The sequence below is a fragment of the Belonocnema kinseyi genome, chromosome 2 (genome assembly GCF_010883055.1).
Source record: "Belonocnema kinseyi isolate 2016_QV_RU_SX_M_011 chromosome 2, B_treatae_v1, whole genome shotgun sequence".
NCBI classification, from domain to species: Eukaryota; Metazoa; Arthropoda; class Insecta; order Hymenoptera; family Cynipidae; genus Belonocnema; species Belonocnema kinseyi.
The window spans coordinates 100,454,483-100,467,302 of record NC_046658.1 but is presented as its reverse complement, the minus strand read 5'-3'; the positions used below and the strand labels follow the sequence as shown (position 1 = coordinate 100,467,302).

The 12,820-nt window shown below is 30.5% G+C and overlaps 1 protein-coding gene across 2 annotated transcripts in view; it reads left to right on the top strand.

The window, feature by feature from the left end:
* LOC117168264 (zinc finger and BTB domain-containing protein 24-like) overlaps positions 1-7,146 on the top strand; it is an 18,475-nt gene extending 11,329 nt beyond the window's left edge. For both annotated transcript variants that reach the window (XM_033353768.1, XM_033353769.1), the window contains one exon: positions 6,183-7,146. In XM_033353768.1, coding sequence (XP_033209659.1) covers positions 6,183-6,945 — 763 coding nt within the window. In that variant the 3' untranslated portion in view covers positions 6,946-7,146. The remainder of the gene's footprint in view (positions 1-6,182) is intronic.
* The last annotated feature ends 5,674 nt before the right edge of the window (positions 7,147-12,820 follow it).

Below are 12,820 nucleotides of genomic sequence, written 5' to 3'. Positions count from 1 at the left end.
TTCAAATTCAGAAGAGGAGAAATGGGTTGCGCGCGCAACTCAGTCATTTACAGCGTTTCCTACTATATTCACACGGACATAGCCCTGTCATAGTATTGGACCACATCTCGTTTCAGATCTGGGATCACTGGGTGGCACTCGTGTGAATTCAGAATTCGAAATGAACTTAAGCAGAGATAGAATTTCTATCTATCGTCTGCTCACGTCTGCTTAGGTTTACTGTAGCTGCAAGAATTATATTTTTTTGCGTGATGTACTTGGATTCACAATGGATTATCACCGATAACACAAACTACAAACGGAACCAAATCAAATCGATTATCGATAAAATGCAATAAAATGTTAAAGTCTGTTGGAATCGTTCCATGATAGATCGATTGCAACATACTTAAACATTTTATTGCATTTGATCGATGATAGATTTTATTTTGTTCAATTTTTGGTTTGTTTTATTGGTTATTATTATTCATGTATTTATTTCAAAGAGAGAAGTCAACATAACCTACAAATTGTGGTGTGGGGGGGGGTCTTTGCTGTAGACAATAGTTATTGCTACGTCCCCTATGTGGCGCTGATCTCACATTTTGGCACAATCTATAAGTACCCTCCCAAAATACATTAGAGTGGGCACACCGTGCAGTCTGCCTTCCAATGAAGTGGTGGAGAGCCAATGAAATTTCTCCATATTCTGCGATAAACGGGACCCATTCACTTCAGAAGCCTTGCAATAAACGAGTCTTGACTGTCTTTCTGTGTATTGTATTTTGAATAAAATATTCAAGAGCTTAAAAAATTTATAAGGAAATTAAAATAATGTCGTAAAACTTCAGAAGGTTTAAAAGATTTTGAAATTTTTAAGGAATTTCTATGTTATTTACAAAATTTCAAGAACTGTTGAATAATTTAAAAATAATTGAGCATATTACAATATGCAAAGAATTTTATAGAGTTTAGAGTATTTTAAAAGATTTCGAGTAATTTTTCTAGATTTCACCAGATTTAAAGGATTTTAAATATTTCGAGAAATTTCCAAGAATTTAATCTATTTTAAACAGAAGCTTTTAAAACATTTAAATTGAATTTAAAAAGATTGTCGAGTTTTATAGGAAAGACAGAGAATTCTAAAAGATTTTTGGGGCTTCTTAAAATATTGCATAGCTTTTAGGCCATTTTGAAAGATTCGAAATAATTTGACAGCGTTTTATGGGAGATATATGGTTTATGCCAGATAACAAAAATAGTTAACCTCTCGATCTAATATTTAGAAAATTACATTACACTATTTGTCTACTATTTTCCCAATTTAGGCCACTATTGCCACTGTTTTAAATTTCTCAAATGAGTCCGAGGCCTGTACTTTAACTGTAGAAAAGTAGAACGCTTCTAATTTAATGTGCAGAAGTCCTAAAAATAAAACCAAGAATCCAACGACTAAATTTGGGCAACCACCATAAAATGTTCCCATTGAAATTTGAAAAAGGTAACAATTTTTTCCTAAAAAAGGAAACACAAAACTATCCCTCTTGGAAAAAAATAGACAAAAAAGAGGAAAGAAAAATGAGAAGGCAACCAACTTAATCCCCATCCTTCTCTTTTATTTACCTCGTCTTTTTTATTTTTATCAAATCACAATAAAAAAAAACAGTTGTATGAGTCCCGAAATGTTGATGATTATTTTCTATAAATGTTTTTTTTTTATTAAAAAAAAAAATTTATTTCACTTTGACCCCCTGAGTCAAAAAGAACGATTTTCAGGAAGATGCCTGTCTGTCTGTAGACTGTATCGTGTAGGCACGATAACTTCCGAAAGATTGATCTGATTAGATTTTGCTTTGACACTTTTTTTAAGGCCTAACAAGAAAGAACGATTTCGTAAGTCAGCCATTTTTAATGAAAATTCAACAAGTGAGCGCATTTAAAAAATATATGACACCATTTTTTTCAAGATTTAAAAATTCTATGTACGGCTATTCATAGAAATCGGAAACTTGAACAATTTAACTTTATGACTTTTTTGGATAAAAATAAAATTATCAGAGTAACAGCATTTTCAAAATGAAAAAAAAACTGAAACGAACATTTGAAGACAAACGACTCATGATATGAAAAAATTCAAGAAAAAAAAACGTTGATTTTCGAAAGCCCTACAAGATTATCATAACTTTTTGAATTCTGTCTAAAAGTTGAAAATTCAAATTTTTATCGTGCACAAAATCATGAAAAATTTCATTTTGCGGTCAAACTATGCAAGATACGAAAAAAAAATGAAATAACTAAAATTGCGCGCCCTTCCAAGATCTGCAAATTTGTCATGAATAACTTTTTGATAGGACACTATACCCACAGGTTTCTTATAAACTCTGGATATAAAAATATATCAAAAGTAAATAAATAAAATTTTAGGAAAAAGGACACAAGTTGCAATGAAATCTTTAATAATAATTTCTATTTTAATAGAATGCGCATTCTTTTGTTTTAATTTAATTTAATATTCCAAGTTTTGGGCGCCATATTGGATCTGCCATTTTGAATTTCCAAAATCTGAGTTCATATTCGTGATCACTGGCCCCAAAAACCTCTGTATACCAATTTTCAGATTAAATCCAAGAATATTTCCAATTTCGGCAGCCATGTTGGATCCGCCATTTTGAATTTTCAAAATCTGAGTCCAGATTCGTAGTCAGCGACCCGCAAAAAATGATATGAAAAAAAGTGGAAATACGGTTTTCCCACCATGCCGCAAAGGGTTAACTTTGTTTATAATATAAACAATTACAATCATAAGAGAAATTTTTTTCATATAATATTGTTTCCATTCAAATTTCTTGCGATATAACTTGAAAAAAACGTATATTTATGGAAAATCGTAGAAAAAAATTTGTTCAACAAATAATTTGGTTAGAATTTTGTTGTTGTAAATTGTTTAATATTGGAATATCCTCAACTAAATTTACGCTTTGCAACTAAAGCGATTTCAACCATTTTTTTGTTATGGAAATCGCCGGGAACGTCAAATAGAAAAAATTGCCATTTTTTTCGTCATTTGTTTATTTATAAAAAAAAATGAAAACATAATTCAAAAATCAGGCTCGATAACTCGCTTAGAAATCTTATTAGCATTTTTTCGAAATTTTTTTGTCCAAATCGATGAATATTTTTGGACTGTACGTTATTTTGAAATACTGTGAAATAGTTTAATGAAAAAATGTAATTTTTTATTTTCCATTATTTTTTTATGCGGTCAAAATTTGAATTTTCAATTTTTTAGGAAAATTCAAAAAGTTGTTATGATAATTTTGTAGGACATTTAAAAAGAAACATTTTTCGTCTCCTCACTGTTTTTCATATCGTGCGTTATTTGGCTTAAAATATTCATTTTTGTGTATTTTTTGGAATTTTTGTAAATGCTATAACTCTGATAATTTTTGATTTGATGAAAAAAGTCATTAGGATAAATTGTTCGAAGTTTTGAATACTATGAATAACCATACAGAGAATTTTCGAATTTTAAAGAAAGTGGTCCGAAAAATATTCAAAATGTGCCCACTTTTTGAATTATGATCAAAAATGGCTGGCTAACAAACTTGACCTTCATTTTAAGATATTAAAAGAGTTCACGAAAGGCAAATCCAATCTGTTAATTCTTTGGAAATTTATCGCGCTAACAAAAAAAAACGACCCAAGAACGAAGACAGACAGACTGACAGACACATTCGTAAAAATCTGTTTTTCGGATTCAGAGCGTCTCAAAACATGGACATTTGACATAAACCATTTCTAAGTTTATTAAATAATACCTGATAAACGCAAAAGTTCCAGCTCGATCAATCGCGGTGCTGCGGTCAAGACCCGCTGGCATTCACACGGAAAAAAAACGAAAGATAAAATTTACATTGATTCCAGGTGAAAGATTCGCTGCAACAAAAATTAACCTTGCCAGATAAACTTTACACGAATCAAAGATAATTTCCGATTTTTAACCTTGCCAGGATAATCTTTCGCGTTATTGGGATCTGAAATACTCGAATACGCCACCTGGTGACAGAATCGGAAAGTCCTGAGCGTAGGTGAATTTTGACGCGAAGCATAGGCAAATATACGAAAATAATTATTCTAAAGGGTTTACAGTGTTTTTTTCTTACAGTGAAACCGAGAAAGAAATAAAAAGTTACAAATAAAATAAATCAAACTTTATCAATGGAGTTTTTGCCACGAAAATCGAAAAGCAAAGTGTTTAGTTATGTGTTTAGTTACTCTTCTACTGCTCGAAAGCGTGAAACTGTTCGGTTTTTCTGCAATATCAATACACTCCTATTTAAAAAAATATATGAAAAATCTTATAGTACATTTACAGCATTTACTGACATTGTGGCTCAAGAAGTAAAACAGAATAAAGTAAAAAAATGCACGAAATTCAAACGGATTTGCAAGCTTGTTCCACTTTCAATAAAAAAGTTTGAAGAAAAAGTTATAATCATCATCAAGTATTTATCGTTTTTATTCTTCAATAATTTTTCAGCATTCCGAGTGAAAATATTCAAAACAGGTTCTAAAGAAAAATATTATTTTAGGTACAAATATATCAACATAACCTTCAAATCTGAAAAAAGTTACTGCTGATTTGTCATTTCATGTTGATATAAATTAAATTTTGCATTGAAATGTCGATAGTTAATATTACATTGTAAATGTTTATCAGGGGAAAAAATTGAAGAATTTATTATTTAGACAATAAGAGTTTTTAAATTCGAAATTGGCAGACAAAATGCAATAATAGACACTGAAGTTTCATTTTCCACCTCTTTTCCGCAAAATAGATGGTGCCCTGCATGTAAAGTTCTTTCTCTTCTACGAAGTTTCCACATGCCGGTGTAGTTTTTGTGAAATCACAAGTTTGAGCAATTGTTACTTTCATTTTTAAGGTTTAAGACTAATTTTCAATGTTTTTACATGAGTCTTATGAGACGTCTACCTACTGTCGCCGGCCATGTTGCTTTTGCCGCTAGTGGTGACCTCAAAATTTTAGATCCCAATAATCGCTCCATTTCTATTCGAGATATAGCGAGAATTGCGACTCCAGCGCTATCTATCATCGTTTAACTTCATTAAATGAGAGAGAAATGGGGATTCCCATCTGTCAGTGTCTTTTTGCCCTTTTCGCTAAATGGTATTAAATAAGTACTAACTCTAATTCGTTTACAATAGTGTAATTTATTTCGGAAGAGAAATATCAGTAAGAACAAATTTTTTTCTGTTCCTTTTATTGCTGATTCTACATTTTTTACCGAAATTTGCTCACTTCAGCGTCACGCAGTAGACGACATCAGAATTATTCTCCTAATCTTGGTGAAACCTTCGCGGAAATACTTTCCCGTTTTCTCATTGCTGCTAAAGACGCCAAAGTAGACGACAGCTTTTATTCCATCGTAGGATAATCTTAAGCCAAATAGCATGTAAACTTAAACCACGGGAGATTTTACATGCAACAAAATTTAACTTTAGTTTTTTCTGTGCGAAAGTAGAGTAATTGAATAAGTATAATGCGGTTTCATTTCAAAATCGAGGAACGCTATAGGCTCCACCCATTATCAATGTAGATTATTACGCGATAATTTATTACCCAATACCTAAATTTGATTTGGACCGCTCTTTTCATGAATTCGGCGGAACATAATTTACGCCAATCATCCGTAGACCTGAGGTACAACCCTCGCATTTCCTAGCGGAAATACATTTTATTTCTTCCGCACTTTTCATGATTTTAGCGAGAAAATATTTATGCATATAAAATCGCCTCAAACCGAAGGAGCTTTTGCAAAAGAGAATTCACAATCAGCAAATTACATTGGCCGATCCTTTCACCTTTAATTTAAGAAGGCTTGCGCACAAATGTGAGGTAAATAGAAAGACCGAGCGTGTAGCACGAGAGCTCAAATAAAAAAGCAAGCTCAAATAAAAAAGAGAAGGAAGGGGTTTTTCGTTGGTTACTTTTTCATTTTTCTTTCCTCTTTTTTTTCAAAAGGGAAAATATTGTCTTTTCTTTTTTGCGAAAAAATTGTTTTTTTTTTCAGATTTCAGGAATTCTGCACATTAATTTGATTATTGGAAGTTTAATAGGTTTTAAAATGTCATTTAAATTTATGATTTTTTGTTTTGCTTCTAATTTAAAAAAATGCTTTTAGCTGCAACATATGTAACATGACTTTCACCATCCAGCACAATTTAAAGCGACATTGCAAACGATGGCACGAAAATCCTTTGCGACTCTATCATCTTCCCAAAGTCTGTGAAGTCTGCAAAGAAGAATTTCCTAGACGATATTTGCTTCTAGCGCACATGAAAGAGGCACACAATCGCCTCCTCTACAAATGTGAATTATGTGAAAAGAGTTTTTCCGAACCCATGAAATTGAGAAGGCATGTAAATTCTACTGTACACCAAAAATTCTTTTGTACAATTTGTACAACCGCCTTCGGATCGCAAGAAGAATTAAAAGAGCACAAGACAACACATTTTCCTTTCTCGGAATACAAATGTGACATTTGTGGCAAAAAATATGTCACTAAAAGAAATCTGAGAACCCATATTAGTGACCACATGAAAAGCACCATTATAATGTGTTCATACGAGGGATGCAATCGACTTTATTATTTCCAACGCAACCTGGACCAGCACATTCGTACGTTTCACTTGGGAGAAAAATGGACATGTCCATCGTGTCCTGCCCAGCTTGCTAGTAAGCAGAAATTGAGGATCCACATTGAGAAGATTCACCTGAATCCTACGCCTAGAAAACCACCACCGACAAATGAGAACAGAAAGAGAAGATGGGATGCATGTATGCCTAAGAAAAGTGCGGTTTCTCAGTTACTTGGATTGAAATTGCCGATTAAAGCTGAGAAAGATATTATTAATCGTCTAGAGAATCACTTGGAACTGAAGTAACGGATCTTTCCATGATCATCCATGGAAATAATATATTATAAGTAAGGTACTATATAAGATGGGAATATGCAATCTGCCAGTTTTGTTCCCCGCCCAATTCAAAATCGCTAACTTGATATCGAATTATATAAATACATTTACAGGATACAGATTATTTATTTTAAAATTATACTAAAGTATTGTTATAAATAAAAAAAAAATTAGAAAGAAAATTACATGTGACATAATATATGAAATATTTATATTAGACTATATAACTTTTTAACCCACACATTTGCCAAAAAATAGTTTTTGAAAAAATTATGATTGTTCTAGTACAAACTTGGAACAAATGTTATAGAACGTCTGTGATTGGTCAGTTCTAGAACAATAACAATTGTTCTAAAACAGTTAATAATCTTTGTCCCTGATTTGTTCTAGAACATACTTGTAACAGGGTTCTAGAACTTTGATATAACAATATTACGGCACAGTTCTAGAACAGACTTGGAACAAATGTTACAGAACGTCTATGATTGGTCAATTCTAGAACAATAACGTAAGAACTGTTCTAAAACAGTTATTAATCTTTTTGTATAATTCGTTATAGAACACACTTGTAACAGAGTTCTAGAACAGAACATACTTGCAACAGGGTTCTAGAACTTTGATATAACACGATTACAGCACAGTTCAGTTTGTTCTAGAAAAAGTCCATAGCAACTGTTACAGAACAGTGCCGTCACATATTTCGGGAACAGTTCTCCCACAATTTTCTCACATCGTCCTAGAACATTGTTACCTTTTTTGTTCCAGAACAGTTCGCTCACAAGTTCGTAACAGTGTTCTAGAACACTGTTACCTTTTTTGTTCTAGAACAGTTCGGTCATCATTTTTTTACACTGTTCTAGAACAATGTTACCGTTTTGATCTAGAACAGTTATGTCACCGTCTTGTAACAAATGTTATATAACACAGTTCCTTTTTTGATCTCGAACAGTATCAGAACTTTTTTGCTGGGCCCAAGAGTTTATTATGATAGCTATTTATATTTCACATCATATCAGCGGCGTAGCCAGGATTTTTTTTTAGGTGGGGGGCTTCGATTTTTTTGGAGGGGGCTTGTGTTTATGTACAGGCAAAGAGTGGGGGAAAGGGAATTAAATCATGAAATACTTAGTTCCCGGGGGGGGGGGGGGGGGGTGATCCCTCAAAGCCCCCCCCCTTTCTACGCCGCTACATCATAGTCTTTTTTATTTGCGTGAGTTAACGTACGTCGCTCTGTAGAAAAACGGGTTCCTAACCTTACTTTCTTCTGGATCTCATTTCGCTTTTATACATGAAAAAAATGCTCGCAGGCAATTTAATTACATATAAACATAATCTTCAGACCCCATATATTTGAATTATATTGATATTGTCATAAATATGAGTAATTACTTCGCATAATCTTGAATTTGAATTCGGTTTCCCTTCAACGCGTCTACAATTTATGATCCACATTGCCAGTCTTTCTCTTCGTCCTAGTGGAAAACGGTAAAGTTTAAATCCATCCTCGCTTCTATTTTTACAAAACTGAGGACTGTAGCAGACCAGTTTTCTTATATTCTAAACTTGATTTTAATTAAACTATACGACATGCTTATGGCGAACTGTCCACGAACCAAAATGGCGGTTGCGTATTCCTGTCTAATATAGTACCCTAATTATAAGTTTTGCTGGAGATCTTCTAGGTAGGGTTCTTTCACAACTTTCCACTGTTTTCATTGGTTGCGATTAAACCGGAAACAGAAGTGATGAAACGCGCGCGATTTTGAAAACAAATTTTACAATAAATTTGCAATTTTCAAGAATAAAATGAAAAAGAAGATAACATAAAATATAAACAGATCAATTCTTTATAAAATATATGAAAATAGAAATATCGAGGGAAAAAACCATTCGCTTGAGTGTTTGAAAGTTAGTTAAAAATTTAACTATTTTGTTAAAAATTTATTTTTTGGGTTCAAAAATAATTTTTTTAATGACAAATTTTCACGAAATGTCGGCAAAAATTCGTAATTTTTTACAGGATTGAAGGCCGAAATATATCTTTTGCATCATTCTTGTATTTTGTTAAAATTGGTGTTTTGGTAGAAAATTAGATTAATTAAAATTAAAATTGGATGAAAGAATCATCATTTTTATGACAAATTTATTTCTTTGGTTAAAAATTAATTGATTTTGTTAAAAATTTGTCTTGTTTGTTTGAAAACATTTTTTTTCACAGAATGTTGAACTATTTCATGTTTGATTTAAAATTTGCATTTAAAAAATTCAACTATTTTGTTGAAAATTCGTATACACATTTAGTTGAAAATGCATATTTTCTGACGAAACATTAATTTTTTTGATTCAAAATTTATTTCTTTGGTTGAAAATTCACTTTTTTGATCAAAATAATTCTTTGTTTGCTTGTTAAAAACTGAAATATTTTGTTGAAAAGTCTTTGTTAGATGGTTGAAAATTAGTTCCAAACCTAAAGATTAACACGATTCATTTTTGTTTCAAAATGAGTCCTTTTTTAGTTGAAAATGTATCGATTTGGTTTAAAATTAATGGATTTTCTAGAACATTAATTTCCATGGTTAAAAATGAATCTTCTTAGTCTATTCAATTTTTGGTTTCAAACATATCTTTTTTAGATAAAAATTGATCTATTTGATTCAAAATTAATGTAAAAGTTAATTTTTTTGTCGAAAATTAATTTTCGTTTCTGAAAATTCATCTTTTTAGTTAAAAATTAGTTGTTTTTTTGTGGAAAATTAATCTGCTTGGCTGAAATTCATCTTTTTTGTTAGAAATTCAACTTGTTAGTTAAAAACTCAATATTTTGGTTGGTAATTCATTTTGTTCGTTAAAATATTCATTCTTTTCGGTTAAAACTTATTTTTGTGACTGAAAATTTATTTGATTTCTTGAAAATTCGTGTGTTAGATAGAAAAATAATCCTCTAGGTTGGAATTTCATCTTTATGATTCTTCGTTGAAAACTCACCTATTTGGTTGAAATTAATTTTTTTTTTGAAATTGACGATTTATCGTTTTATTTGAAAGTTTAGTTTTTTGCCTGAAAACTTATCTAATGTTTTCAGTAATTTTGTTTCATTTGAAAATACTAGTTCTTTCAACTGAAAAGTTAACTTTTTGATTTTTTGTTTGAAAGTTACCCTTTTTAGTTGCAGATTCTGGTATTTTTGTGAAAATTCGTATTTTTTGGTAAAAGAACTTTTGTTCCAGACATTTTTTATTTTTTCAAAAGACCACGAAACAGGATTCATGAGTGTATTGTTTAAACTCTACCGAGAGGATCTTTGAGTACTGCCGAATGTGAACTCGTTTAGATTTAGTTTTATCACAATAAAATATTTAGATTTCCCTGTTTTCTATATTGTGCCTTTCATTATTTACCATGTAAAAAAATGAAAACTTTTTCCTGAAGATCATCTTTTTAGTTATAAATTATATTATTTGGTTGAAAATTTGATATTTTTTTTCAAAGATACCTTTTTTGATAGAAAATTAAACTGTTTTTGTTCAAAATTCGTATTTTTCGGTTAAAAATTGAGCTCTTTTTGTAGAACAGTAATCCGTTTTCTTAAAATCCTTATTTTTTTAATGAGATCTTTTTTTTATACAAACTATTTTTTCTGAAAATGTTTCTATATTTAAAAGTTCATATTTTATAGTAGAAATATTGCATTTTTCTTGGATAAAATACAACTGCTTTTTTTAATTAAACTATTGAATGCAAAATTTACTTTTTGTTTAAAATTCGTATTTTTGTATTGAAATGTCAATTCCAATCTTTTCAATGAAAATTCAACTCTTTTTTTTTTTAATTTTTTTTTTTCGATTTCAAAAAGTTTTAGTAGAAGTTTTAATTTTCTTGGACAAAAATGCACATGTTTGGTTGAACATTTATCAATGTTTTTAACAATTCATGCTTTTTGTCTAAAAATTCGACTATTTAGCAGAAAATTAACCTATTGGAAATTATGGTCTACCATTTCGCCACATGGTGGCGAAAAATGGAACTAGAAAGAGTAGGTACAATTTTAAACATGTATTTTAATTTTTGCATAAAAGTGTTTTTACGATTGTTTTGTGAAGTATAAAACAATGATTGAATACTAAAAACAAATATTCATCAAAAACAAATAGTTTTAGATGGAATTTCCATTTTATACAGTGAGAAAACACATTTTTATGGAATAGGTTTTAAAACAATACAATTATTTCATGTGAGTTTCAATGCATTGTAAGCTTAAATAAACTTTAATTATTGTATACAACAACCATATTTTATCCATGTCATGCCAAGAATACGAATAATAGACGACTGGAATTTATGTTTCTTTTTTTTCTATGAAAGTCCAACTTTTTGATTAAAAATTATTATTCTTGGCTTGATTCTTCAACTAATTGGGTAAAAGTTAAATTACATTGTTTGAAATTTCTGTTTTTGATTGAAGGCTTATCTCTTTGGTTGAAAATGTAACTGTTTAATGGAAAAGTCTTTTTTTTAGTTTATAATTAATTTTTTAATGAAAAAGTAACTTCTACTTTTTTTAAATCGATATTTTTTAGTCGAAAATTTCTCTTTTTTGGTGAAAAATAATTCTGTTGTTTTGAAATTTCATTTTTGTTGGCTAAGAATGCTTAAATTTCGTGGAAAATTAATTTTTTTGCTAAGTCAAATTTTTTGTTTTAAAATTTAATTTTTATATGGAAAATTCGTCTTTTGGTTTGAAGGTTCAAGAATTTAGAAATACTTTTATTTCTTTCTTGAGTTATAAATCTTAATTCGTTGAAAATTTGCCAATTGATTAAAAAAATTACTGTATAAATTCATTTTTAATTGTTAGTCATAATTATTCTAATCGAATCTACAGAAAATAATGATCAATAAATGCTTATTTTCATTTAAAATTATTAAATTATAATTTTAAATAATAATTTACTGAAAATATAATTTTTTTACAGTTTTCGATGACTATTATATGAATCCGTGACAAAAAGCCCAAACGACATTTTTCACGGAGCGCGACTCTCATTGGGCAGGCGCTTTTTCCTTTGGGCTTTTTGTCACGGATCCTATTATGTAATAGAATAGAGCTTTTTGTCTAGAAAATATTAAAGCAAATTCCAAAAATTTAAAAACACATTTAAAAGGTTTAGAAGTGCTCAAAAGATTTCAAAAGAATTATTAATTTGAAAATTAAAAAAAATTTGTGAAAAATGTAGATTTTTTACAATGTTGTAAAAAAAAAGCTTTTTATGAATTTGGAAGGGTTTTGAATAGAATCAAACAATTTTCTCTAGATTTTTACGAAAATTTGGGGCTATTTTCTGGAAGATTTTAGGACAATTTTCTTTTTTTTCTTTTGCAGAATTAAAAAAAAAATGTATATTAAAAAGTTTTTAAGTTTAAACTCGACAATTGACTCAATTTCCCTAGGAGCATTTAGAGGAGCGATATTAAGGTGAATGCCGTAGGAGTGACAGAGATGGTAATAAAATACTCTTAGTGCCGCATTGTGCCTTTGAATGTAGGTCGTTCCCGCGTGTGTTGGACAACTAGATAGTATGTGAGCTAAATGCTCGGGGTGTGCATGGCACGCCCTGCAGCTATCATCGGGAATGTCTTGGCTCAAGATGTGGCGACGGTATGTTAAGGTGGAAATGACACCGTCTTGGCATGCAAAAATGAAACCCTCTGTACCAGACTTCAATCCGGGTGATTGAAGGAAAGAAAACGTTAGCTCACAAGACATTGACTGATCCTTCACATTTCTGTGGAAGATACCGTGCATCCTCTTATCTAGAAGCTGTTCACGAAAGTTTTTCTCTTGTGC